We start from the raw sequence: 27,236 nt of genomic DNA on the forward strand, positions 1-27,236 counted from the left end.
AGATTACCCTATAACAGTTCATAGTACAGTTTATAAAAGCAAATCCTGGGCATGGAAAGCAGTTGGTAGGAGACAATACTATATCCCTTCTTAAAACTGCAAAGTAGTTCAATATTTCTGTGAAGAGGATAGGAGAAACAGGAAGCCCTTCTCCTTTCCCCAGAAATATTTACAATTCAAGCCCTGGCTACTCTACAGTCATTAACAACAGGGTACAGTCCTTGACTCTGGCTGTTAGGAGTGGTTTTTTTATTTTCGGTTAATGTTGCAGTTGCATAGTAAGTATCTGTATCTGCTTTATTTTTCTTTGTCTCCAAGTCAATGCTTCATTGAAGATGCCACCACCTGTCAGTGAATAAACATTTCAAATGCCAGAAGATTGTTTCACTTCTAATATGTTTAATTGGTTTGGATTTAAAAACCAACGGACAAACAAAAAAGCCCTGTGTTCCTAACCACCCCAGGCTCACTCTGAGGTCAGCAGTTTCACAAAGCACATGAGACAGACAAGACATAGAGAAGTACATCCAAGAATGTGCACCCTTCATAGGAGTTCCAAAGCCCTTCAGGACTTCTTCCCTCCCATCAGTCTCTTTTTACCCTTGGTGTCATGTGCTGAACACGAGGATTTAGGCAGTGCTAATCCTCCTAATGAGGGCTTCTCCCACTCTCTCTATAAATCCTCCCAAATCTTGGCAAGCACCACAGAGCAAAGGCCTTTTGAACCACATTCAAGGCAATTAAAGTCAAGGATTAAACAAACACCATCATAAGCCACGAGGGAAATTATCTCAGGCAGTCCCCGGTCTGCTGAGAAACTGGGAAGACGTGCAGTCCTCCTCGTGCCCACAGGCTGTTCATGAGACACCCTCGCTCCTGTCCTTGATTGCTGGAAGCCAAGCCCAGCACAGAGAACTGTCCCTGAAAAAATGACTTCCTACCTGAGGTGGGTGAGAAGGTTCTGCTGTGCTCTGCTGGGCTACCTGAGCTGCTGCCCTCCGCAGGCCGAGGCGCAGTTCCCACGCATCTGCATGACAGTAGAGGCGCTGCTGGCCAAGCGCTGCTGCCCCGCTTTGGGGCAAGAGCCAGGCAATGTGTGCGGCTCTCAGCAGGGTAGGGGATCGTGCAGGGAGGTTCAGGTGGACACCATGCCATGGAGCGGCCCCTACAACCTTCGCAACATGGACGACCGGGAACAATGGCCCCTGAAGTTCTTCAATCAGAGCTGCCAGTGCACAGGTGAGAGGGGGAGAAAAGGGACGTGCTAACCCTGCTCCAGAGAAGATCAAATCCCTGACTGCGGGAAAGGGATCAAAAAGGCTGATCCCAGATGCACTACAAATATGGCCAAGCCATACTCTACTGGTGAGAGAGGAACATGAGCAGTCCTAGACACCAAAACAGGGTTAGAACATGGTTCTCTCTCTCATGCTTACATTTTTTTTTTCTTTCTGTACTCACTGGTAAAGAAACCAGCCCCCCATTATTGTTCCCTCCCTCATGTTTAAACCTGGCTTGTTAGGTAAGGTAGACAGGGTTTGTGACTGTTAGACATTTGTATGGATGGAGCTGCGCATGTGTATCTGCACATGTTGAGTTGGGATTAATTACTGCAAGAATAGTGTTTTGCACTGTCTGCGCTAAAACTTCAGGGATGTCAGGGATCCCAGCTGGTAAACTCAGTCCTGCTTTGCAGTGCTGACAGGACCTAATGTTAAGAATTGTGCTAAAGCTAATGAGCCTTAGTAGTACTTTAATAATTGTGCTAAAATTTGGGTGCATGCAGGGATTTAGTACAATTCTTAAAGATAATTGAGTCCCCTCAACACTGCAGAATGGAACAGTGATTTAACTTTGTGGAGAGAAAACTATTGTAGCAGCCTCCAGTGCTGCTGAATGTGTAATGTAGATGGAACCCTTAGATAAGCAGTCCCATTGACTTCAAGTCCGGGATCCACTATATGAATATCAAGCCTTCAGTATCTTTCAGTACATTGATGTCAATGGGACAATTCACCTGGTAAGGACTGCAGAATTAGGCATTGATCCTGCCAACTCATATGCATATGCTTAACCGTGTGTATGTGCATAAGCTTTTAGGAGACTGAGGCATTTGAGTGTAAACTCTGTGGGGCAAAGATTTTGTCTTTTCTCTACTCTGTTATATAGAACTGTATGTGAAAGGTAATGTAAACAGAACGTTAGTAAGGTTGAAAAGTCAGACACTCAAAATTTAGGCAAAGTCAGAATTAAGGTTGCCTATGCAAGCTTAATTTGTCCCTCTTGTGTATATGCATTCTGATACAGTCTTTAATTACTTGATCACATACTAATTTTTCCACAGGACCCCTGCATCCTTCAGTGCACAGGATAGACAGTGCTCACTGAATGAGCAGATATTCAATACGTTTGTTTATCCTTGTTGTTCAATGTGTGGCCCTGGACCTTATTTACTACACATTATCAAACCCTGCACTGAAGACAGAATTATTACTTTCTTCATGGGCCTATATGTGGCACTCATCACTGTAATATCTGAGTGCTTCGTAAACATGAATTAAGTTCTCTCCTCAACACTCCTGTGAGGTATGGGAGATGGCATTATCCCTATTTTACAGATGGGAAACTGAGGCCCAGATCCACAAAAGTACTTAGGCACCTATGTCCCAGTTTTAGGCTTTACTGTGATCTACAAAACCCCTGCTCAGTTGCTGCCGAACCTCACTTGTCACCTGCATTTCTACTGTTGAAGTTCCCTAGGTGTCTAAGTTTATGTCTTTGAGCATCTGCACTGCTGCCTCACTTGCATGTGTATCCTATTTCCCACCTAAGCCCCAGTGAAATCCACAAACTGGGGGAAGATAAGCAGAGGAATGCTTGTCTTAGCCATGGGGCTCAGAGGCTGCCTACTGGAGCAGGCTTTATTCAAAATCCAGCCAGTGGCTTCCCTCCCTCTCCTCTGTAACTTTTAACCCCATGGTTAGACTGCTTGCCCTGGAAATGAGACCCAGATTCAGTTCCCCCTGTGTCTGATGGGGAGAAAGGCTTTGAAGAGGGGTACCTCACCGCTCAGGAGGGTATTGTAACCGCTGAGCTGTGGGAAATTTTGGTGTAGGGATCGTTATCTCCTGGAAGTTGTTCCACTGTAGAAAAATGATTCAAGAGTTATTGGAGCAGGGAGATTGGCCCCTGTGTCTCCCCCACTCGCAGGTAGGTACCCTAATCACCAGGTTATGAAGTCATTCTTTCTCTGACTCCTTCATGGAGTCAGGTCAGAGAGATTAAGGTTAAAAGTATTCACTAAGTTTGGGTGCCCAGTTTGAGATAATTGGGACCTGATTATTCAGAGTATTTGCATTATGTAGCACTGTATATTTTGAAAGCCTAGCTCCCACTGAGTTCAGTTGCAGCTGTGAGTGCTCAGTGCTCCTGAAAATCACACCCCAGGGTCTCATCTCGGGCATCCAGAAAATGAGGAACACACAGTTAGCGATCCCCTGTGAACTGGCTGGTGTCAGAGACCTGCCTAGGATCACCCGGGAGCTCTGTGGCAGATGCAGGCATAGATTCCAGTTCTCCAGGACAGCATTCAACTGCCTTAATCATAAGACTGTCCTTTTCTCTTTCTTTCGGTTCCCTGCCACATTCAATGCACACCTTCCACTGTCTGCAACAAATGACACAGAGGTCCTAGAGACAACAGACTCCTTCACTACACAACCCTGCTCCCTCTCCAGAGCAGGTCTATCCTGCTCCATGAATGAGGCAAGGGTCCTGTGGAAAAATTAGCATGTGATCATGTTTATAACGACTGTATTGTAGTACATATGCACAGGCAACTTTAATTCTGGCATTTTCTAACTTTTGAGTGCTTGACTTTTGCAAACTTAATAATGTTCTTTTAATGTAGGTTTGTGTGTGTAATTGTCTAGGTATTTAAAAAAAACTGGGGGGGGAGGGGAAAAAAAAGCAATTCCATCATGTGGAAATGCACATGGGTCACCTGCATGACTGGTACCTTTTGATCCACTGCTCAACCTTTGCCACTTGAGCTAACAGAGTAATTTATAGCAGTTGTAGCTTGTCATCCTCTATGTGGACAGCACTAGAGGGAGATGAGAAACTCACCAGGACAGTGGATTTCACAGGTATTTGCTGACAGCAGAGGAATGGTGAGACTCAAGTACCTTGGGTTCCATTCTAGGCTATGTAGGGGAATATTATCTAGTGGGCACAGATACCTTCATCTGTCCCCTTAAGCTTGACTTCTGCTGCCCAGTCTCCTTGCCCAGCCAGTCCCTGTTCTTCCCTCACAGCTCCTCATCCAATCTGTCTCTCCCCACTCCAAACTGCCTCCAAGTCCCAGGGCAAGTCTACACTGCTGGCAAAATTCAGCAGCAGTCGACAGCAGCAGTTATGCAGAGTAGCTTGCATAACTCCCATCGACTTCGTAATTTCCCTTTAGTGGGCCGTCTCCACTGCGCTGCACCAATGGGAAATATGTTCCCGTCGACGCAGAACTATGCTTTTTTTGGAGGTGGTTTTAATAGATTGACTTCCGAATCAACTAAGCGTGTCTTCATTGCCGCTCAATTGATTCAGAAAAATCAATCTGACAGCGAATTTGCTGTCATCAGTGTGTACATACAGTCACACTCTCTGGAGTCCTCATCCATTCTCAGTGTTCAACCTCCTTGCTAGTTCCTTGTCTCACTTCTTCCACTGCACCACAACTCCTTCACAGATCTGTCTTGTCTCCCCTGTACCCACCGCCCCCCCATGCAAATAGGAGAAATGCTCTGAAATCAACAAGATGAAATTCAATAAAGACGAATGCAAAGTACTTCATTAAGAAAGAAAAAATCAAATGAACATCTACAAAATGAGGAGCAATTGGCAATGTGGCAGTACTGGGATTGTAGTGGATTACAAATGGAATATGGGCCAACAAAGTGATGCAGTTGCGAAAAAGGCTACTATCATTCTGGGGTGTCAGTTTTCAAATATTTTAAAAGCGGTTATAAAAAGGACAGTGATCAATTGTCCTCCATATACACTGAAGGCAGGACAAGAAGTAATGGGCTTAATTTGCGGCAATGAAGATGCTGATACGGAGATTCTGAATGATAAGATATTTGGATAATCTTTCTGAGGGTGTGTCTACATTGCCAGCGGTGCTGCCGGCAATGCAATATCGATTTTGCAGGTTCGATTGAGTGGCAGTGAAGACTCATTCAATCGAACCTGGGGCATCAGTAATCCACCCCGGCAAGAAGAGTAACGCTGCGTCAATGGGAGGGCATTTCCATTGGCGCAGTGCAGTGGGGACACCGTGGTAGGTAGATGTTAGGAAGTGCCAAAATCCGTGGTAAGTGTAGACCAGGCCTAAGTAAGGTTAGTTAAACTCTGGAATAGGCTTCTAAGGGAAGTTATGGAAATCCCCACCCTGGAGGTTTTAAGAACAAGTTGGACAAACACCTGTCAGGGATGGTCTACGTTTACGTAGTCCTGCCTCAGTGTAGAGAGCTGGGCTTGATGATTTCTTTAGGTCCCTTTCAGCCCTACATTTCCATGATTCTGTGATTTATGATTCCTCCTCCCACTGATTACTAATCCCAGTCTCCTTGTGCAGCCAGTCCAGTCTTCCCCCTCCATCCAGCTCCTCATCCAATCTCCAAGCCAAGTGGCTCCCAGTTCCCCACTGTTTTCCTCACTGACTCCCAGCCACAATCCTCTCACAGTCTCCTTGCCCAACCAGTCTAAGTCTCCTGCTCCCCCTGACACCCAGTCCCAGTCTCCTTGCCCAAACAGTCCCAGTCTCACCGGGCTCCCTGTACCAATCTACTGCTTTCCTTTCCCCCCCTTGGTCCAACTTTTGTGCCCTCTCTATTTGAATCAGACAATTTTCTTCTCTACACTGCCTTGGCATTGGCAAGGGAGGTCACTGAAAGCCCCAGAGAGACAGGCCCCATGATTTCAGTTCTGGTGCCAGCCCCTTTCTGGACTGGAATTGTCTGGAGCAGCCATTACAAGGAAAGTCCACGTTTGCCCCTGTAACCCTGGGCTGGAGCATACTCAGTCACTGTATGCCTGGCACATGTGCAGTCTGATTGGCACTAGGAGCTCTGAGGAGATGCTCAGTGAGGATGGAATCTTTGGTGATTTAACTGCTAAAAATTGAAGAAGGCTCCACTGAGCATGGGCCAACTGCCATTTTTCAAAGGCTTATAACTTGGCTAAATTTGGGAAGATTTTCACAGGGAAGTCAAAAGGCTCAACCATGTCATAAAGGCCATTCCCCAGCCAAATTTCAAGTCTCTGCTCCAAAGCATGGGGGTGCTAGAGCTGTTCAAAAGCAGATGGCAGAATTTTTTAACATTAGTAAAATAACATATTTTCCCTTCTCTCATTCTCATGAGAGGCTGAAGCATTTTGTTTGACATTTTTCAGAGAAAGTCAGCCTGAGGCAGACATATGGCATGGCAAATTTCAGTTCAAACAATTAAAGTTTTGAAAAGTTACAAGCAACTGAAAACAGGGTCCAGTAATGGGAAGTGTTGGGCAACCTTAATAACAGTTGGTGTTATCAGTCCTGCCTAAAATAATAAAAAGCTTACCAGTATAAATCAGTTTTTGTCTCTTGGCCTTTGGTTAGACTGATAATATCAATCCAGCACTTCATATTTTCAAAGCACTTTGCAAATAATAAAATAAAATAATAACAATAAATTACATTACTATCTCTTTTTTTTTATTTTTAAGGATTCTCAAATGCTTCGCAAACTGAACACAGGTGTTCCAGGTCACCATCTGGATCCTGATTCAGGAAAGCACTTAGGTCCATGCTTGAGTTTAAGCAAGTGCTTAAATATTTTTCTGTCCAGGCAGGCTTTCCTGGATCAGGGCCTGGGTGAACAGCATGCTTAATTATATTCCAGGTGCGGGTGTGCATATTGGCAAGTGTGAGAGAGAGAGTGTGTGTGTGTGTGTGTGTGTGAGAGAGAGAGAGAGAGAGAGAGAGAGAGAGAGAGAAAGGGAAGGAGGGAAAGTTAATTCTGGCCAAGAATAGCTTTACCAATCTGTACTCTTATTGCAAGTACCATGGGATTTTAAATGCACTTGCAGAACAGAGAGGATCTTGTTTTGAATTGGAAAAGGTACAGAAAAGGGCATCTAAAATGATTAGGGGAATGGAAAACTTCCATATGAAGAGAGATTAATAATACTGGGACTTTTCAGCTTGGAAAAGAGATGACTAAGAGGGTATATGGTAGAGACCTATAAAATCATGACTGGTGTGGAGAAGGTAAATAACTTTGTCTCATAACACAAAAACTAGGGGGTCACCAAATGAAATCAATAGGTAGCAGGTTTAAAATGAACAAAAGGATGTATTTCTTCACACAATGCACAGTCAACCTGTGGAACTCCTTGCCAGAGGATGTTGTGAAGGCCAAGACTATAACGGGTTAAAAATAGAACTAGATAATTTCATGGAGGATAGGTCCATCAATGGCTATTAGCCAGGGCAGGAGGGGTTGCTGTTTGCCAGAGGCTAGGAATGGCCACTGGGATGGATCATTTGATGATTGCCTGTTCTATTCATTCCCTCGGAAGCAAGTGGCATTGGCCACTGTCAGAAGACAGGATACTGGACTTGTCTGACCTAGTGTGGCCAGTCTTATGTTCTTGTTTTTTTCTGAGGTCTCATACAAAAGACCGCTATATATTGATTTATATTCTGTGGTTAGGGTGATCAGGCATCCTGATATCATTGGGATCATCCCAACTTTAGGGGATTTATTTTATATAGGCAGTTATGCCTCTCCCCTCCTTCCCTGAAAAAAAAAGTGTCCTGATTTTTCACAGATTGCCATCTGGTCATCCTAGCTGTGGTAGAATGTCTAACTTGATTAAAATCTTTCATTCTAAAGACTTTAAGTATTCTAAACCTTTAAAGTTTAGGGAATCAAGCTGCAATTCTGCAAACACTTACTCATGTGCTTAACATTGCTCATATGAGTAGCCCCACTGAAGTCAAATCCAGTCGATGTTAGACTACTTATGGAAGTAAAGTTAAGCACATGAGTGTTTGCAGGTTTGAGTACTAAGCTAGCTGAGTTGAACTTGACATTGTTTAATCCTTTGTTCTTTCTTTGAAGCAGTCATTTTCCTTATATCTTTATATCCAGTTTTTCTCTTTGCATTCATTACCCCCCTGTTTTTTCCTCTCTTTTATCTTGAATTCCTTTATATTCCTCCTCCTCTTTACACTTTTCATTCTGTAAATACAGCAGTGATAAAACACAAAAACAGGAGCAACATTTGCTACTGAAGAGATGACTTTAAGAGAAGTCATCAGGACTTTATTCTGATGCAACCAGATTGATACTGAATGCAAGGATTCCTCCAGGTGAATGTTGAAAGGTTTGTGTTGACTCAGGAGTTGGACTGATTTTAATAGTTTCTACACAGTGGTTGTTAGTTGCTGTGTGTATGTTTTTCTTTCATTCTGCAAATTGGTCAGGTTGCTGAGTGTCCAAGTTTCAAAATTTCTGGTGGGCAACATTTTGTGTTGTCTTCACCAAGCTTCTTAAATAGCTAGGGTGTAACTCCATTTGCTATGTAGATGATTGTATTGGACTAGAATATGCCCGTTAGGCACAGAACATAGTTAGTGACAATTTGGCTATGTTCACACTGCAGCGCTAATTCGAATCAGCTTAAATCGACTTTCAGCAGCCGATTTAAAGAAATAGCAGCAGACTGTTACTATGCTATTTGAACTGGTCTCTTGCGTTCACACATGCCAGCCTTATTTCGAATTAGAAAGGAGTGCAATCTGGGTAGCTATCCCACAGTGCAACTAGTGACGGAGGCTGTGGCATTGTCCCAGGATGCATAGCTGCTTCCCCCACCCTTTCCCCCTCCCAAACAAACACGAAAAGGATTTTCAAGCCTTTTTTTTTTTGCTCCCTGCAATCTCCATTGCTTTTTGCGGCTTAGCATGGGGTACTTGAGAAAAAGAGCAAGAAGGCAAAGCAGCCGAGGCTGCCCTGCTTCAAGACATTCAGCAGAACAATTCCCAAATGCTGCAGGCAAAGAATGAGTGATGCATTAGTGATTTCTGTTCCTATATGTTGCTAGCCTTTTCTCATGCACCGAGCACCCACCCCCTCCCATATGTTCCTTGCCTTTTCCCATGAACCGCCCCCCTCTATGCTGCTTGCCTTTGATGAAAGCCTAATATCGGTTCCTGTATGTTTTCCTTTGATGATACCCACTCCCCCCACCGCCCTTCCAGATCTCTGCCCGGCAAATCCCTCATGAACAAGATTTTCTTTAATAAAGAAACGTTTTGAAAAGATGCAAATTTTTATTTTTGAACAGGTATGTCTTGGGTTAAGGGGTGGGAGGAATGGTTCCTTCACTCTCTCCAGGGGTAGGGTAGGGTGTTTAGTTTCTTCCTTTTCCTAATCTGAGACAGTCTGTGTGCAGCACTGACTAATGGTTGGGCCACTGGAGAGGTGTCTACAGAATGAAAAAAAAAGTAACAAGATAGCCACAGCCAAATTAGTGAAGAACAATATACATATGGAAGATTTTGAACTAATAATGCTCGGATACAATGTAGACACAGTTTTTAAAGTTAGGAGGAATGTATCTATTGATCAATTTCAGCAATTGTGTATTGAAGAGGAAGAAGAGATATATGTTTCCATTGTCATCATTATGATTTTATACATGTAGCAAGTGACTTTCTAATGCAGACGGCATGGAGGGCTGGAGGGTAATTGGCTGGCGTCACAAACACACAGAGACAGGATCAGGGGTTGGCGGGGGGGAATTTCTCTGCCTGCAGTCCAAACAAAAACAGAGAGCTATTGCAGATGGCATGAAGGGCTGGGGGGTAATCAGCTTGCATCAGAAACCCACAGAGACAGGATCGGGGTTTCGGGGGGTATTTCTCTGCCTGCAGTCCAAACGAAAACAGAGAGCTATTGCAGACTGCATGGAGGGCTTTGGGCTTTGCAGTAGCCATGCAGAGATCACTAGCAAACCTCTCTCTATGCTGGCAGCAAGCACAGAAAGTGGAAATTCAAATCTTCCCGGGGCTTGAGGGGAGGGGACTTTACCTGCTATTGTGACCACACAGCACCACAGGTTGATTGGCCAGACAGGTGAAAATGGAGCATAATGGGATACATTCCGGAGGTCAATTAAATCAACTTAAGCTCCATTATGTTCACACTAACACTATATCGATTTTACAAAATCGATTTAGGGGCTACGCCACTTGCAGAGGTGGTCTTATTATATCGATTTTATTGGCACCTTATCTCGATTTAACAGTGGTGTCAGTGTGAACGTGGGAGTAATTAATTCGATATAAGGGACTTTAAATCGACATAAGTCCCCAGTGTGAACCAGGCCTTAGTAAGCAACACTGGAGAAGGATTCTCTAAGAGGCAGTGGCTAAGATTTTCAATGACCATACAAAGGGTTTTTCTGCATGGTGCAGAAATTCACACCAGAGTGATGTAAATTGTAGAGCGCGCTAATGTATTGCGCTCTAACTGTCCTGTGTAGACCCTGCTGATGTGGATTAAAAGATTCTTAGTGCACATTGATGTAATACTGGTTCAAATGGAACTACATCAGCATGCACTAGATATCTTTTAAAGTGCATCAGCGAGGACTACAGGGGACAATTAGACTTTAGACCACTGAACATTTCCCCCCTCTGGTATGCTTTAACACACAGTGTAGACAAGCCCTTAAATATCCAGATAAATTGCTTGCTTTTACTAATTGCTGAGTACCCAATGGCTTCCACAGTGGTTACTTTTGGAAATTTGGCCACTTCTTTTAGTTGTGTTTTGAAAGTATAACAGTTTTGGGTGCTGAGCACTTTTGAAAAACACTAGTTATTGGTTTTGAGGGGCTCAGGCTAAGTAATCTAATAGTTTTCTGAAGTTTGATTTAATTGTTTTTTAGAATTGTGCACTTTACTTAATCACATTTTTCTTTCCTCTTCCTAGTTCTAAGTAGATATAATGCTTTAGTTCTTCTTTGTTTAATGGAATACCAAACTGTGATCAGTGTAATCAAGAGACCCAATGGCTTTCCTCCTTCTTTCCAAAGAGAATTGTGGCTAAAAAACCTATTGAAAAGTTGCTTTCACAACCTTGCTTTCAGTAAAGGATTGACTTAATATGTTGGTAGATGCAAAAATATCAAATCAATGGATGTAAAGTACATTTTGGTATAAGTCTAACTGAAAGATAACATAAACTTTGAATCTGTTGGGTCCATTTTCCAGTTCATTTAAGTGCTCCTACTGTACCTAATGTTCAACTTAGCTTTTGCAAATTCTTAAAATGAAAAGGAGTAATTGCAATTCTTGAGACAGTTCCTCCATACCAGAGGGGGGAAAAGAAGCTCATTCTTATTTGAATAAGCTCTGTAGTTTGAATTAGACAAAGTAGTTTGCAAGCATGATTTATGAATGGATGCTTTAGTATGTGGACCCTGTAAATTGGCAACTGTCACTAATTACACTTACGGGCAATATTTCAATAGAATTATTGAATTCAGATTAGAAGGATTTTGTATTTGGAGCCTCTGGGCTAGATTCTGATCTCAGTTACACAAGTGTAAAGCTGAAGTAATTGACAGGAGAATCTGGCATATGATTGTTTACTCACTACAAGGAATTATTGTTAAGCGATCACAGAAATTTCTGGCACAGTGGTCATGACAATGGTTAGATAAGGAAGCAGTTCAGATGCACTGGAAAGTTATAAGGAGTTATCAGCATTAATTACTGTTGGCCTCTTTTTCCATTTTCTAAATTAAATTTCTGTATTTTGAACATGTGCTGAATTTCTACCCCAGAGTACAAAACGGTAAAGTTCAATCCTGGTCTTGAAATTAATCACATTATTTTACCACTACAATTTTCAAAGAAAGGCAGATAGGCTAGTTCATCTGGTGGAGAGAATTAGTTTGACATTAACTTGTGGAAGTACAATTGATAATCAGGCTGGGCAAACAGAACAAAATTTAAATCCCATTATTTAAATCATTCTAAGAGTATTTAATAAAGCTTAGTAACTGAAAGGATTGACCTGTGGCAATGCTAAAATGCCCTTATGAAGTGGTTGTAGAATAAATTGCACTTTGTTGTTATAAGTCTATGTGGCTCCATACTATGTGGCAGTGCTAAAACTGAGCCATACGGGATTACTGTGGTTCTCTATACCATGTGTTCCCAGAGCTCTTCATAATACTGTAAAAACCTGAGTAGACAGCACAGAAAGTACTTGTCGACAGAGGGATACTGACTGTTTTAGATATAAGGCAGTGGGGTGGGAAAAGACCTGTACGCATAATAAAATACTATTTTTCATACTTTTACATTTTACACCATTTAATGATACCTCACTGTGCCACCAGCAGCCCCCCTGCAGTTTGTTATTTTAAAAATACATTTAAAGAGCAGGAGTCCTCCAGGCATCCCATCTTTGGGCTTGTTCCTGCAAGATGCTGAGTACTCTGGGCCCAGACTAGTAAATCACTTTATTATCTGCTTAACCTAGGCAGGTGAGTAGTCTCATTAAGTTCAATGAGACCATGCACATATTTAAATGCTTTGCTGGCTCAAGGCCAAAATTCTTAGTACCTTGCAGGATCAAGCCCATTATCCGGCGCTTTATTTTGATAACCAGCCTTGTACGAAGCTTGGCCCTGCTGCATTTCTGGGAAACGAGCCATCACTTTTGTTAAGCAATTGGCAAAGCTGTCAATATTCTCAGCTGCTGAACCTTGCCAGAACTGAAATCTCTAGGGAAAAGACAGACTAACAAACTCAGTTCCTTTGCATTTCAGTGTCAGTTTGTTTTGTGCACTGATTAATATAGACACATTTTCCTAAACCCACACTCTCTCTTAACACAGGAAACTTTGCTGGCTATAACTGTGGTGACTGCAAGTTTGGCTGGATTGGTCCCAACTGCGATGAAAGGAAGCCACTTCTTGTCCGGAAAAATGTTCATTCTTTGACTGCAGAGGAGAGAGAGCAGTTCTTAGAAGCTTTAGACCATGCAAAAAATACCACTCACCCAGACTATGTGATTGCTACACAACACAGGCTGAGTCTGCTTGGGCCCAATGAAACTGAACCACAAGTTTCAAACTGTAGTATTTATAACTACTTTGTGTGGCTTCATTACTACTCAGTCAGAGACACCTTATTAGGTTGGTGTTTTCCTTTACTAAGAGCTCTAATAAAGAACACGGTAAAATGTAATCATTGAACACAGGTAAGTAAGTTGAAAAGTGATCAAGTCACAGTGAAAGGAAGGATGGTCCAGCAGTTAGGGTGCTAGTCTGATCCCTGGATTCAAGTCCCTGCCCTGCCATAGATTTCCTCTGTAACCTTGGGCAAGTCACTTAGGTCCAGATCCTCATAGGTATTTAGACATATAACTACCATTGAAATTGATAATGAAATTAAACTTGGAAGTAAAGGCAAATTCCCCATGTGATGTTTGTAGTTTGGTTTATAACTTTATTGCAAAACTGATTGCTAAATATTTGAAACTCTCCAACAATGTTTTGTAACAATCAAAATATAACCAGTAATTAATTTTGTATCAGTTGTATTGGATAGGCCAAGAAATCTGAACTCTTATTTTTTTGCATATAATCACAAATGTCCATTACACAAGGAGAGAAAGAGATTAATTTTGACTCCAGAAAACAAAAGCCTAATTAGGAGAACAAGACTTAAAGCCATTGTGAACAATCTTAAGGGTTTAATTAAACAATTTACTATTACTTATCTTTTGTTAAGATCTGGATACTTACATGCTGAAAAATACATACAGCAAAAGAAAAAAAAATTACTTTTAAAAATTCCTAAATTCACATCCATCTTCACAAACATCTTTCATGTCAGTTGGATATATTAGGACCTGCCAGTCAGAAAGCAAGTAAGTTGTAATTCATATATTGTGGCTATATTATTATAGTCTGAGCTGGAAAAAATTGTATATTTTTTTTTATGGAAACAGGGAGAGAATTGCCTGCCTACGTGCTATCACAGTTATTACATTCTGGAAAACATTACCCCTGGGGATTGTGTTGTAGCATCAAATAGCTGATGTTTTATGATGATGTGCTGCTAGTAGAAGCTGTGGGTACTTTTGTGCCATGCCTTTTTGGAAAGGCTACAGATATTATAGTGCTCACCAAAATAAATCAGACCATAGCTACCAGACTGATTTGTGGACTTCAAAATAATTCCAAGGTTTGCTGAACTTTCCCTGAAAAACAAACAAGCCAAAAATCTGGATCCTTGCTAATCTGAGACCCAATTAATTCTAAATCCTTTGCTATGCTTTATGATATACTTAACAAATAGTATTTGTGTACAATGCATGCATTAAGAAATTACAAATAGCTTTGTAGTTTTCAAGGTGGAAAGGGGGACTAGAAAAAATATATTGAATGTCTTCCGGGCCTATACTTCTTCTTGACTTTTACACTTGTCTAGCTATCTATTTTAGGGATTTATACTGCAATCCATCACCAGACTATCTGCATGTCTTCAAGGTAAAACCAGCAGCAACAGTGAAGTCTCTACCTCAAGGAATCTCGGACACATCTCCCTTTCGGAGAGAGTAGTACCTTATGAACCTGCCTACGTGGAGAAGTGTCAGGTTTAACTTGCCTATGGGTTCAACTCCCTTTAAAGTCAATTGAAGTTTTTGTTTTTGGTCTCAGGACTGCAGAATTGAGTCTTCTATCTTTAAAATATAAGATTACCTTTTATCTTAAAACCAATCCACCCTCTAGGAACCTAGCAGTTAAACCATTGTATAGGGATATATGACTTTTTGATGTAATCCAAGCTGAGGTTCAACTCTAAACATGGAGTAACATGACATCATCTGTAGCATAATTGCACAATAATAGGCTGTTCAAAATCAGAAGTTAGTAAACAATCACACATGACAACAACTAAACGATTTAGTTCTGTTTGTTAATTCCTTTGGCTGGGAATAGTAGTTTCTGTGAATTCATCTCTAGTCATTGTGGGTATCTAAATCCAATCACAGATACAATTTAAATGTAGTGGATCTGTAGTTTGCCAGTGAAACTCATGTATCATATGTATGCTTAATCGGTGGTAACACATATCTCATTGTACTTCAGTGCTATTGACAAATGTGTTATTGCAGATTAACATGGAATATGCATATCTTTATTTCATTCACATTTAAATTATAATATAGATTTAAAAGGGAAGAAGCAGATTTTAAGGTAGAAAGGTCACTATTAAAATATAATAGTTTCCACAAACAGAATGTGTGAGATATTTTTTAATTAAAGTAGGAAATAACTGCACAATCTTAGATACTGTGGTATGGTAACTATTGATTTTTTAATGTTGCCCACAGTATTCCACAATTAACCCCACCCTACTGTGCCCATTGAGTGTAGTACAGTGATATGAACCATATAAGTACCCGCTTTTTGGAAACTCTTGTAATATGTACACAATGGATTGGATTACATGTCGATTGTCTATCCAGAGTTTCTATTTACCCATTGTTTACTGAGTGTTAAATTCACAAGCTTAACACACAGACATATTTTTACTTATTTTCTGTTATAAAACTCAATTAAAACCGTTTCAGAGGTGACACACAATTGGGGCCAGATTTTTAAAAAGTGATCAGCACCCATTTTTTCTCATTTGAATCTGCTGGGTGCTAAATATTTTCTGAAACTCTGGCCACTTCATTTAGAAACCTGAACTGGGAGCTGAGATTCTCTGAGAATTCTGACCATATAGTTAGACGGCTAAGCAGGAGGCTGCTGGGTTCTGCATATTTTTGAAATCTGACCCTTGTACTTTTTATATATGAATTATTCACCTTTTCCCCAGATCATTCCTCTGCTCTGCCTTTGTCCACAGCACTTTTTCAGCTACACAGTGACAGCAACAGCAGAGTGAAAGCAAACAATCTTAGACATTCTCTGGGTATGTCTACATTACACTATGTCTAGATGACAGACTGAAGTTGATTTACTTTCACCCGCTGACTTTTAGAAGTCGTAGAAGTGTGATCACACCACGCTCCTTGTGCCGGGCTTTTGCGTCCCCACTCGCCATGCTTGGGTAGACAAAGCAGTGCACCGTGGGTTGCTATCCCACAGTGCAACTAGCCGCAGAGGCTTTTGGGAAGCTTGTCATCCTCCCATGATGCAACGTGCTCCCTCCCCCTCCCTTCTTATCCCAAAAAACTGCAAATGGTTTTTCGCACTGTTTTTCTATGCCGTGCACATGCCATTACCAGAGAGACATGGAGCCCGCTCATGACTATCATTGCGAGCATCACAGCTTATTCTGCAATATTTTTAAAGGCGAGACAGGAGCCACAGCATGGAAAATAGCAATGTCACTGAGGCCGCCCGTTTGCTGCAGGCTGTCACACATCATCTTCAGTCCGTGGAGCGTCGGTTCTGGTCCCAGGAAACAAGCACTGACTGGTGGGATTGCATCATTATGAAGGTGTGGGATGATGAGCAGTGGCTGCATAACGTTCGAATGTGAAAGGCCACTTTCTTTTAACTTTGTGGAGAGCTCTCCCCAGCCCTGAAGCACATGAATACTCACTTGAGACCAGCTCTGACAGTGGAGAAGCGGGTGGCCATCGCTCTGTGGAAGCTAGCAATCCCAGACTGCTATTGGTCAGTTGGGAATCAATTCGGAGTCAGTAAATCCACCGTTGGAGCTGCTGTGATGCAAGTATGCAGGGCCATCAACAGGCTTCTGCTAAGAAGGGTAGTGACTTTGGGAAACGTACAGAACATAGTGGATGGGTTTGCTGCAATGGGGTTCTCAAACTGTGTCGGGGGGGGGGGCAATAGATGACATTCATATCCCTATCTTAGCACCTGACCACCTTGCCACAGAGTACATAAACCAGAAGGGATACTTCTCAGTGGTGTTGCAGGCCCTTGTGGATCACAGGGGACGTTTCACTAACATCAGTGTGGGGTGGTCTGGAAAGGTGCATGATGTGCGCATCTTTAGGAACTTGGGATCAGTTCAATAAGATGCAGGTGGGCACTTTCTTTTCTGAGCAAAAAATAAACATTGGAGATGTGGAAATGCCAATAGTGATCCTGGGGATCCTGCCTATCCCTTGCTCCCTTGGCTAATGAAGCCCTACACCGGGCACCTGGAAAGTGAGAAGGAGCATTTCAATAACAGGCTCAGCAAGTGCAGAATGGTGGTGGAATGTGCATATGGCCATTTAAAAGCCAGATGGAGATGTCTGCTTACTAGGCTTGATATCAGTGAAAAGAATATTCCATCAGTTATATATGCATGCTGTGTGCTCCATAATTTGTGTGAAACGAAGGGGGAAAAGTTCCCCCAGAGTTGGGCCGTGGAGGCTGATAGGCTGGCTGCAAATTTTGAGCAGCCAGATTCCAGCACTACGCTCAGAGTCAACCACGGAGTGCTTCGGCTTCGGAAAGCACTGAAAAACCAGTTTTGCAATGAACTGCAGTAATGAATGTCTGTGCTATGACTTTATTTCTCATCCCCCACCCTCGCTCCAGTGGCCCCCTCCCCTTCTTTCCCCACCTAAGGTATGTAAGCATAAAAACAGATTTTTTTTAATGCTACAAAGTTTTATTTGTGACCCGTTTTAATGGGGGGAAAGGAGGATAACTTAACGCTGTAAAGTGTCACAGTGAAAGCAACTGTGGTTGCATGTAGTTCTTAAAGGGGCCGACACATCCTTCTGCTTGCCTCCACTGGTGTGGAGTGCAGCACATACTGCATCCTGATCAGTCTCCTCTTAGATTGCTTGGGGGTGGGGGCTGATAACAAAGCGGTAAGCAGCGGAGCATCTTGGAGGGGCTGCAGAGGCAGTCTGTCCTGCCACTGCTCTTCCTGGAGCTCTACCAGAGGCCTCAGCATGTCAGACTGATCCCTTATAATATGCAATATCTCCTGTTGCATATCATGCTCCTGCTCCTGTGCAGATCTTATGTCCATGTCCATGTCTAATTTTTCAGACAAGGACATTCTACAGGCTCTGAGCTCTGTGCCAGCAGCTGCGGAGGCATTGATTAGTTTGCTGAACATGTCATCCTGCATTTTTTTTCCTGCTTCCTAATCTGGAAAGTCTTTCAGCTGGAGTTCGGCAAGGGGGGCTGAAGGCCGAGGTATCTACTGTAAGATAAGCACAGCACAAAGTTGCCATTGTTAGCTGACCCAAAGTAGTAAAGTAAATGTTACAATGTAAAAAGTACTCCTCCTCATGTTCACAAGACTAAGCCAGACCCGCATTCCATTCTGTACATCTTGGAAGGGTTGGAGAGGCGTTACACATATGGTAAGCAAGGGGCCCTTGCATCTGTTATACAGAGGCTTCATTAGCACTAAAATCCACAATCCACACTTGTAACATGCCAAAGACCGGTTTGGAAGGAGGTGGACAGAACAGATTAGAGGACACTGTGGGTGAATTGTAGCAACAGATAACATAGGGCAACCAGTGTCCTGACCCATAATGCCCATTGCAACAGTATTAGGACTAGGAATAGTCTTGGGGAGGCACCCAAGGACCCCGTTCACGGCACAGGAATAAAATGGAGTGACTGTATTGGTCGGGTACTTTAAATTTGTGCCATCTTCTGTAGGTGACCATGTGTGATATCAGTCTCCTGAGGGTAATGCAGGTGGAAAGGGAAGATTTGCTGCAAGCATCGGTGTACAGGCCTGGCACTTATGCTGCTATGCTGTGTTCGGTGATGATATCTGCTCATTTAATAGCAGAGTGGCGGGGAAAAGTATGCTACCGTGAAAGAAGAAATAAGGCTGCCCTCCCCAGAAATCTTCTGCAAAGGTTAACAGATTACCTACATGAAAGTTTCCTTGAGATATCCACAGAGGATTCTCAGAGCATACCTCTGCACATAAATAGTCTGTTCCAGGAGTAACCCTCCACTGAAGTTTGCCACCACCCAGTAAGACCCTCTCCTCAAAAACACAAACTCCTTTTAAGAAGCTGGATGGGACATAACCGCAAAAAAAAGATTTGCCATACACACTCACCAGATGTGCATTCTCCTGCATCTCGATCAGTCCCGCTGTCTTGTATGTGGCTGGACTGCTCTGGAGTAATGAACAAGTCCTGGCTCAGGAGAGAATGGATACCCTGCTCTCCTGCACCCTGCTCTCCTCATCCTCCTCATCCAAAGAGTCCTCCTCATTCGTCCTGGAGTGGGATTCTTCAGTGGTATGGATGCTGCATGGTGGCACAGTGGTGGGGTCACCGCCGAGAACTGCATGCAACTCCTTGTAAATGTGGCATGTTTTGGGCGAGAAGCCAGAACATCTGTTAGCTTCCCTAGTTTTCTGATAAGCCTGCCTCAGCTCTTTGATCTTAACGCGACACTGCTGTGTGTTCCTGTTGTGCCCCTTCTCCAACATGCCATAAGATATCTTCTCATATATATCTAAATTTCTTTTGCGGGCTTGGAGCTGAGCCAGAACAGACTCTTCGCCCCATAGACCAATGAGATTCAAGATCCCTGGTAGACTCCAAGCTGGACTGTGTTTGGGCTGTGCAGTTGCCACGAGCAGTTCAGCTACAAAGCTCTCTCCACACTGACCAAACAGGAAATGGGAATTCGAAATTTCCTGGGGCTTGACAGGAGGAGCTATTTCCTGTTTACGTGGCCATGTTACAGCAGAGCTTGAATGTCCAGGGCAGTCACAACGGGGTATTATGGGATACCTCTCAGAGGCCAATGGCATCGATTTACGTAGCGCTCTGCCTACACTGATGCAAATTTGAGCCATGGAATTCGAATTCAGCGCTACTCCACTTGCAGAGGTGGCTTTATTAGGTCGACTTTTACTGTGCTTTAACTCGACGGAACTTACATGCCAGTAGAGATGCATACTTTAGGGGGTTCATGTAAGCGGAATTATGTCGACCTCCATTGCCAGTGTAAACCAGGCCTCTCTTTGCAGCCTCTGTTGTGAAAGCACAGAAAAGAACAGCAGTGACCTTCTACCACTAGATTTAGGGCTTGAGGGAGAAAAGAGACAACCACTTGTTTGCCTTTCCATTCTGCCTACATGGTGCCCCAACAGCATAGCAATGGAAAATCCATCTATGTGGCTCTGCACAAAGGGCTGCCCCAGTGGGAGAAGAAACACTACATTGACTAGGTTGCTGTCAGTTTCACTGCTTCTGCCGAGCTGCTGGGAAAGTGTAATTTAATGCAATTACAGTGGAGTAAATGCAGAGCTTCTACTGGAGGTTTTCAAAGAACAAATGTCTTATTAACATGCAGCATTAACAAATCTCCTGATGGAGCTTGTTGAAAAAAGAGACCAATTTTTCACAATTTTTTTTTTTACAAAAAAATGTGACCCTTTTTCATTGAATAATGTTGGAATTATTTGGGCAGCTCTGCTCCTCACTCAGTCAGTGAAGGTGCCCAGGGAAATATTCACAAGGATATTAGCCTTCTGTGATCATACTAGTGAAGGCTGAAAACACCAAATTTCCTTCCCCAGATTTCAAAGTTCACCCTCTCACCAAAAAATGCAATTAGCAGTCACTTTGGCTGACTCCTCTAACAATTTCTGCAGTGGCAGTATGGATGGGAACACTGCACAGAGATAATGGATGCAGCCTTTAAAAAAAACTTATGCAAGAAAATGTTGAATTCCCATGATTTGTAGCCAGATTTAAACCTCTGTCTATGGTAAACATTCATTTTCTGTTCAGAGATTTTGTATACAAACAGTGCTTGATTTGTCCCAGGGCTGATCCCTGGAACCTCTAGGTTTGGTAGTTCATAACCCTGGCACCTCTGGGCTTGCAGCATCAGTTATGAAAGTACAAAAATTGCTTGAGCCCAGCCACCTAATTTCTTATGCCCCAGCACCTCTTTCATTACAAATGAATGCAAGCACTGTATAGAAGTCTTTCCACTGAATAACATAGTGATACCACGTTGTATATATGAGACAATAGCTATGATTTCTGACACAAATTGTAGCTGGTCAAACATGGGGAAAAATATGTAAAATATTGTTGAACTGACCCCCTTTTTTGGAATGTGAAATTTTGATGAACATTCCATCGATTTAAAAATTTAAAATATTTCCATCAGCCCTTTTACATTATTTATATTTCTGATTGATACCATTTACAGCAGAAGCTCGATTTAATTAAGCTTTAACGCATAATGCTGGTTATGTAAAGTACTCTCTATTTAACTTGGACACTGTAGTTCTTACTGTGCCTTCCTTTTTGTAGGACCTGGTCGCCCATTCACAGCTATAGATTTCTCCCACCAAGGACCTGCTTTTGTTACTTGGCATAGGTACCATTTGCTGCTGCTCGAAAGAGATCTCCAGGTTAGCAACATGTCCTAGCATTGCATATTTAAAAGACGCTCACATGGCTCTTACTATTGTGATTTTCCCATATTACTTTTAATCTCTGCTACGCCAAGCCAGAGTTCCCTGGCATAACCAAATAACTGGGATACAGTAAATTCCTAGAGAATGAAATCTCAAGAATGGTTGTTCACTAACCTTTTTTAAAAGTTAATTTAGTGCTCAAGAGATGCTGAATGGTTTGAAGACTCCTGTCTTCTCGCCCTCTCTCTCTCTTTTTTATAAAAAACAAAACAAAAACCAACCAGGTATTTCAAGAATAGGTGCAGTATAATTTTTTTTACACAGCCAACATGCCTCAGACATCATCTGAAGGGTCCACCTCTAGGGAAGAGAAGGCGGTTCAGCCTTTATGTTTATTCAGGTTATTTCTGTCATCATGGCCCACGCCGTGCCCCTGGTCTCTTCGCTGAGACTCCCAAGAATGTCAGAATCACCATTTTGGGGGGATCTCAACACTTTTGGTAGGAATCAGAAGTAGGAATCACTTAACATATGAGGCCATTAGATGGTAGTACTTAGTACTTAGTTAAAGTATCTGTCAGCCTTTCCTGGATTTGAATCAGTGACCTAATATCCCGAAGGAAGTTGAAACAGTGTTCTGAGAAAACTGCATCTTGGTTTCAAATATCAAAATATAGAAGAGCTAGGTAACAGTAACATCGCTTTCTTTCTCTTTTTAAAAGAATGATTTCTTGCTAATAAGTTTCTTTTCTTCATAGCGACTGATTGGCAATGAATCCTTTGCATTGCCCTACTGGAATTTTGCCACGGGTAGAAATGAGTGTGATGTGTGTACAGACCAGCTTTTTGGAACATCAAGACCAGAAGATCCAAGCCTAATAAGTCAGAATTCAAGGTTCTCACGCTGGGAAATAGTGTGCAATAGGTAATAGAATGTCTAGGGGAAAACAGAATTTGAACACACACTTGTTTTCAGTAGCCACTAACAGCATGAACTCCTCTCTCAACTTTTGCAAACGGTGAGAAAAAGATTGTAGATTTCCTTGTCAAAATTGTGAAACTTAGTGGATGGGCTAACGGTAGGTGTCATGAAGGATTTCATCAGATATATCCTGCAAATACACTTTTTTAAACTGATTTTTCTTCAAATTTGGTACAGGAATTTATGGTAATTTTAAGACTGACTGAGGTCTTAGAAGTGTTTGCCATACTAGAGACTAATTATTTAGAAGAGCAATACTTGTTAGCTCACTTTGCCCTTGAAAATTCTGATAATAGGAATTTTTCTATGTGTTTAATAGTGAGCTCAGATTAGATTGAAAAATCTGTGCCTCTTCAGTTGGACTGGAAAATACCAGAGATGAGATACTAGCCCTATTGGAATCAGTGGGAATTTTGGCATTGACTTCAGTGAGGCCAGGATGTCACCTATGATTTAGAAATAGATTTTTAAAATGAAATTGAACTGGTTTCTTGTAAAATAAGGCTCGGATCCTGTAAGTGACTATATTTTGGCATTTCCCGATTGGAATCAACAGGCCTTTGTGTGAGTGCAGGGGTTTGACCATGGATTCACATGCAGGATTGGGACCTTGGGATGTACCAGTGGACATTTCAGCACACCACAAAGTATAATACTCATGTAGCACATTTCATCCAAGTCTGGGGAGGCATAAAGTCCTTGGGAGCTGCTCAGCACTTTGAGAAATCAGGCCACTTATTTGGGTACCTAACTATCTACTCAGAAGCCTAACTTTAGACACTGATTTTCTGAAAACCTTAGTGTTTTCATATAGCATGTTACTACTGCCCTCATCTTTTCACTAGCATAGTTTTCTTCCTCAATTACTGAAATTTCTAAACTCTTCCCTCATCAATGTTACAGGACAGGGATTTGTACTCTTGTTTTATTTCCTTAATCTGTGAAAATGCACTTTAATTTTAAATTAAATAGAATCGTCTGGATTTTTTGCATCTGTCACATGCTTCTTGTCTTCACTCCACATCTCTCTTCACCACTTCTATCCCTGGCATAACAGGACTCCTCACACTAACTGATATACAAACAGCACATGATGCTATGGGATAACAGCATGCCTAATAAAATAGAATGCAATCCTGTTCATATTGCCTCTCTCTCACCCTAAAAAGGATAAGGTCTGGAACACTGAATGACTGTTTAGTCATCAGCCATTCCCCGCATTCCCACAGCCCATCACTATCCCTACTGAATTGCTCCTGGTCCAGGGAACAAAGTGAGACCTTCCCTACATTAAGAAAATTTGTGACAGTGTAAAGATACACTGTCTTTTCGCCTTCCTGCGTGGGGCATGGATCACTTGCCGGTGGATTCTCTGTATCATGAAGTCTTTAAACCATGATTTGAGGACTTCAATAACTCAGTCATAGGTTAGGGGTCTATTATAGGCGCGGGCAGGTGAGGTTCTGTGGCCTGCATTGTGCAGGAGGTCAGACTAGATGATCATATTGGTCCCTTCTGACCTTAAAGTCCATGAGTTATACTGGTGCAGACCCCTGATGTATACATGCTGCCCCAGTGCAAAACAGGGTTTATAGCAACACAGCTGACTTTGATACATTTCTTGCATCATTGTAAGCCTTGCTTTGCACAGTACAGGGCTTCTGCATTAGGGGTTTTCACTAGTGTAACTACAATCTATATAGTTAGGCTGCTGTGAATTCCCATAATAGAGACAGACTCAGCGAGGCCTGGCCATCCTGAAAGTCTCAGCTGTTTTTGAACTGCGCAAGCAAAAATGCAAAGTACAGAGAATGGGGAAATTCTCTCTTGTTTTTCCCACAACTCAAATGGCCTAATGGACTTCTGCTCAGATTTCCAAAAATTCACCTCTGTCCTGAGGCAAAACATGGTAAATTTTGGCCCAAGTGATGACATTTGCAGATGTATTTAAGCAATTGAAAATCAAGCCATAATGATAGCCATGCTGTAATCTCCACTGCCATATAGCAGGTGGAAGACAGAGCCTCCTCATGGCAAGGCTGTGAACTCCGTGAGAGGAGAGAGCCTTGTAAACTCACCTACTGGAACCTAAAAACTCTAGATTTTTCTTTTGACTTCTTGGGAAGAAAACAAGGAAATGAAACTACAAAAAAACGTATGTACACTTAATAGTAAAACTATCCATTGAAATGTGACAGCTAAAGCTGAACGTGTGACCATAACACTGCCTTCTATGTGTGTTATATAATATGGTCTTTAATTACATGGTCACGCATGCCTCAAAAATACATCATAGACCTTCATCTAATCTTAAGCACAGCCGTGTGGCAGCTTGTAATATAGTTCTCATTTTTTATGTACTTACACAATTGTTTGTCATATATCAGCTGAAGACCCAGTCCTGCAGCTCACTTCATTTGAACGGACCCCTATGCCTGCCTAGTGTCCATTGCAGTTTTAGATTAAGTGTTTGGGGCTTTGTGATGGTGCAGGCATCCACCCACATGGAAACCTGCTGCCTTTGAAAGGAATGGGAGTTTTGCCATTTACTTCACTAGGAGCAGAATTAAACTCTTGGACTCTAATATCTTCTAGTGTCCAAATGGCAAGTTGATGGGGCCACCAGCTGGGGTAAACAACACAAAGCTTTGGGCTGAGTAGTGGACAAAGGAAGAAGTGGTGCATAATTTCCTTCCCATCACAAAGTGCTGAGGGGGAGCACTAAAGCTTCTGGCTTGTGTTGCAGTAACCCTCTCTGTCCCTGCCAAATAGCAGATGGGGGAGTGTAGGCAGATCTGCTATGACAAGGCCCAGAGTAATTGCTTTTCGTAGGGCAGCTACACTCCATGTCAGTTATGGAAGCATAATTGACAGTAAATTAGTGGAACCACTGACATTAAATTAGCTACATTTAGAACATCCCTGTTGAAAGATGTGGCACCCACTTGCTAACCTCCATATCAATCTCCTTCATGAGATTCTTAAAGGCAGAAATGTGAAAATTGGAGCAAGTTCAAAGCTGATTCATTTAAAAGCAGACATGATTCCAGCTCAGATAAGCAGTACAACCATTTGCTTTTATGGTACAAATTCTTAGCCAACTGAGGCTCTGATCCTGCAACACTTGCACGTGTGCTTAACATCAGGGACATTTCAGTGGGGAACTGAGTGTACAGCTGCTATTTACTTTTTAGAGTGAAACCCCCTCGCCCACAACCTATTCTAATTGTTCCATGTAACTTTGATTTTAATCTAAGCTTGAATGATTACAACCGTCTGGTTACACTGTGTAATGGGACAAATGAAGGAATGCTACAGAGGAATCCACAAGGAAAGTCCAGTGTGCAGCTGCCAACCATGGAAGATATCCAGAACTGTCTTTCACTTCAAGAGTTTGATAATCCTCCTTTTTTCCGGAATTCTATTTTCAGCTTCAGGTTTGTGTGCTGACTCCTACAACTTGTTCTGCCCGAGGATAGATTTTTACACATACATCTGGAGGTAGCGCTGGTCAATAGAGGTTACTTAATGCTTGTCCTTTCCCATACACAGGAATGCCCTGGAAGGGTTTGGAAAACCTGATGGAACTTTTGACTCCCTTGTGGTGAGCCTGCATAACTTGGTTCACTCTTTCCTGAATGGAACCAGCACTTTCCCTCATGCGGCAGCCAATGATCCCATTTTCGTGGTATGTTATTTTCCTAATGTGACAGCAACTGAAAATGCCTCTGTTGTGTTAATTTAGATGCACTATATGGGCCAACTTAGTCACTGTCCAACATTAATCAGTGTTAAACAACGCCCAGGGTTTGGTATATAGAGAACCCAGCCTACTTAGCGCCATGACCATCATTAAAAAATCCTTCTAACTTTTTATTAAAGATACAGAAAAAAAGGAAAAACAGTGTTAGCCTTTGAAAGGTAAAGTATTAAGTAAGGCTTTCATGTTAACAATGTCCCTTGTTCCTTTGTGCTTTAGCTGGAGAGAGTTTTTAGAAGGAAAAGCCCCCTTGTCTGAGTGTCTCCTGGAAGGTATCAAAGATGGTAATAACTGTCCTTTTGGGGAAAAGAGCAGATGTTAGCTGAGGTGGGCTGGAGATGTGTTGCTGCTGTTGTAAAAGCCTGATTCTGTCTCATCCCAGATGATGTTTTGGGATTTAGCTGGAGCCAGTAGAGATGGCAGTGTCATCTGAATCCCCTTCTCTGGCCCAGACATCTCTTAGGACCAAGAAGACAAAGGCTCAGGTCTGAGGACATAGTGGGTGTCGTGGAAAAGAATCACACAGCTACATTTTAGAGTTGGATCGGGTGCAGCTTTAATTGTGACACACACAATCACATAACCATAGCTATGGGGAATACTATAGCCAGAGGGAAAACCCAGGTGGCTAGAGGGAAGTCAAGCAGCATGTCTGGATGCTGAGCAAATGTACTTCAACTGGATAACAGATACAAAAGACTTATATAGGGGTTGCTTAGGTTCATTTACATGTTGATCGTATAGTGGAATTTGATTAACAGTTTATACTTAACAGAAAGACAATCACAATGCACAGTGGAGCACACCAGACGCCCTCCCAGAGACGCCCAATGAGTCATTTGAGTATACAATGGTGTGAGTCTCTGTGGGGCCGGTAAGACAACGGGACAAGTACTGGTACTTATCAAACAGGTGAAGTCTGTTCACAGACTTCAATAAGATTTAAGGCTCAACAGAGAACTTGCCTCTCGGGTGTGGTTCAGAGACCTCTTGTGGGACTTTAACATCTTTATCCT

At 42.3% G+C, this 27,236-nt stretch overlaps 1 protein-coding gene across 1 annotated transcript in view; it reads left to right on the plus strand.

The window, feature by feature from the left end:
- The first annotated feature begins 929 nt into the window (after window positions 1-929).
- The window catches only part of DCT (dopachrome tautomerase), a 35,748-nt gene continuing 9,441 nt past the window's right edge, over window positions 930-27,236 (plus strand). The window contains exons 1-6 of the mRNA XM_067536801.1: window positions 930-1,239; window positions 12,961-13,260; window positions 21,372-21,472; window positions 22,237-22,403; window positions 25,718-25,897; window positions 26,013-26,148. Of these exons, the coding sequence (XP_067392902.1) occupies window positions 930-1,239; window positions 12,961-13,260; window positions 21,372-21,472; window positions 22,237-22,403; window positions 25,718-25,897; window positions 26,013-26,148 (1,194 nt within the window). The remainder of the gene's footprint in view (window positions 1,240-12,960; window positions 13,261-21,371; window positions 21,473-22,236; window positions 22,404-25,717; window positions 25,898-26,012; window positions 26,149-27,236) is intronic.

This window comes from Emydura macquarii, unplaced genomic scaffold, assembly GCF_026122565.2.
Source record: "Emydura macquarii macquarii isolate MOO-44397 ecotype Brisbane River unplaced genomic scaffold, CSIRO-AGI_Emac_v2 contig_3671, whole genome shotgun sequence".
NCBI classification, from domain to species: domain Eukaryota; kingdom Metazoa; phylum Chordata; order Testudines; family Chelidae; genus Emydura; species Emydura macquarii.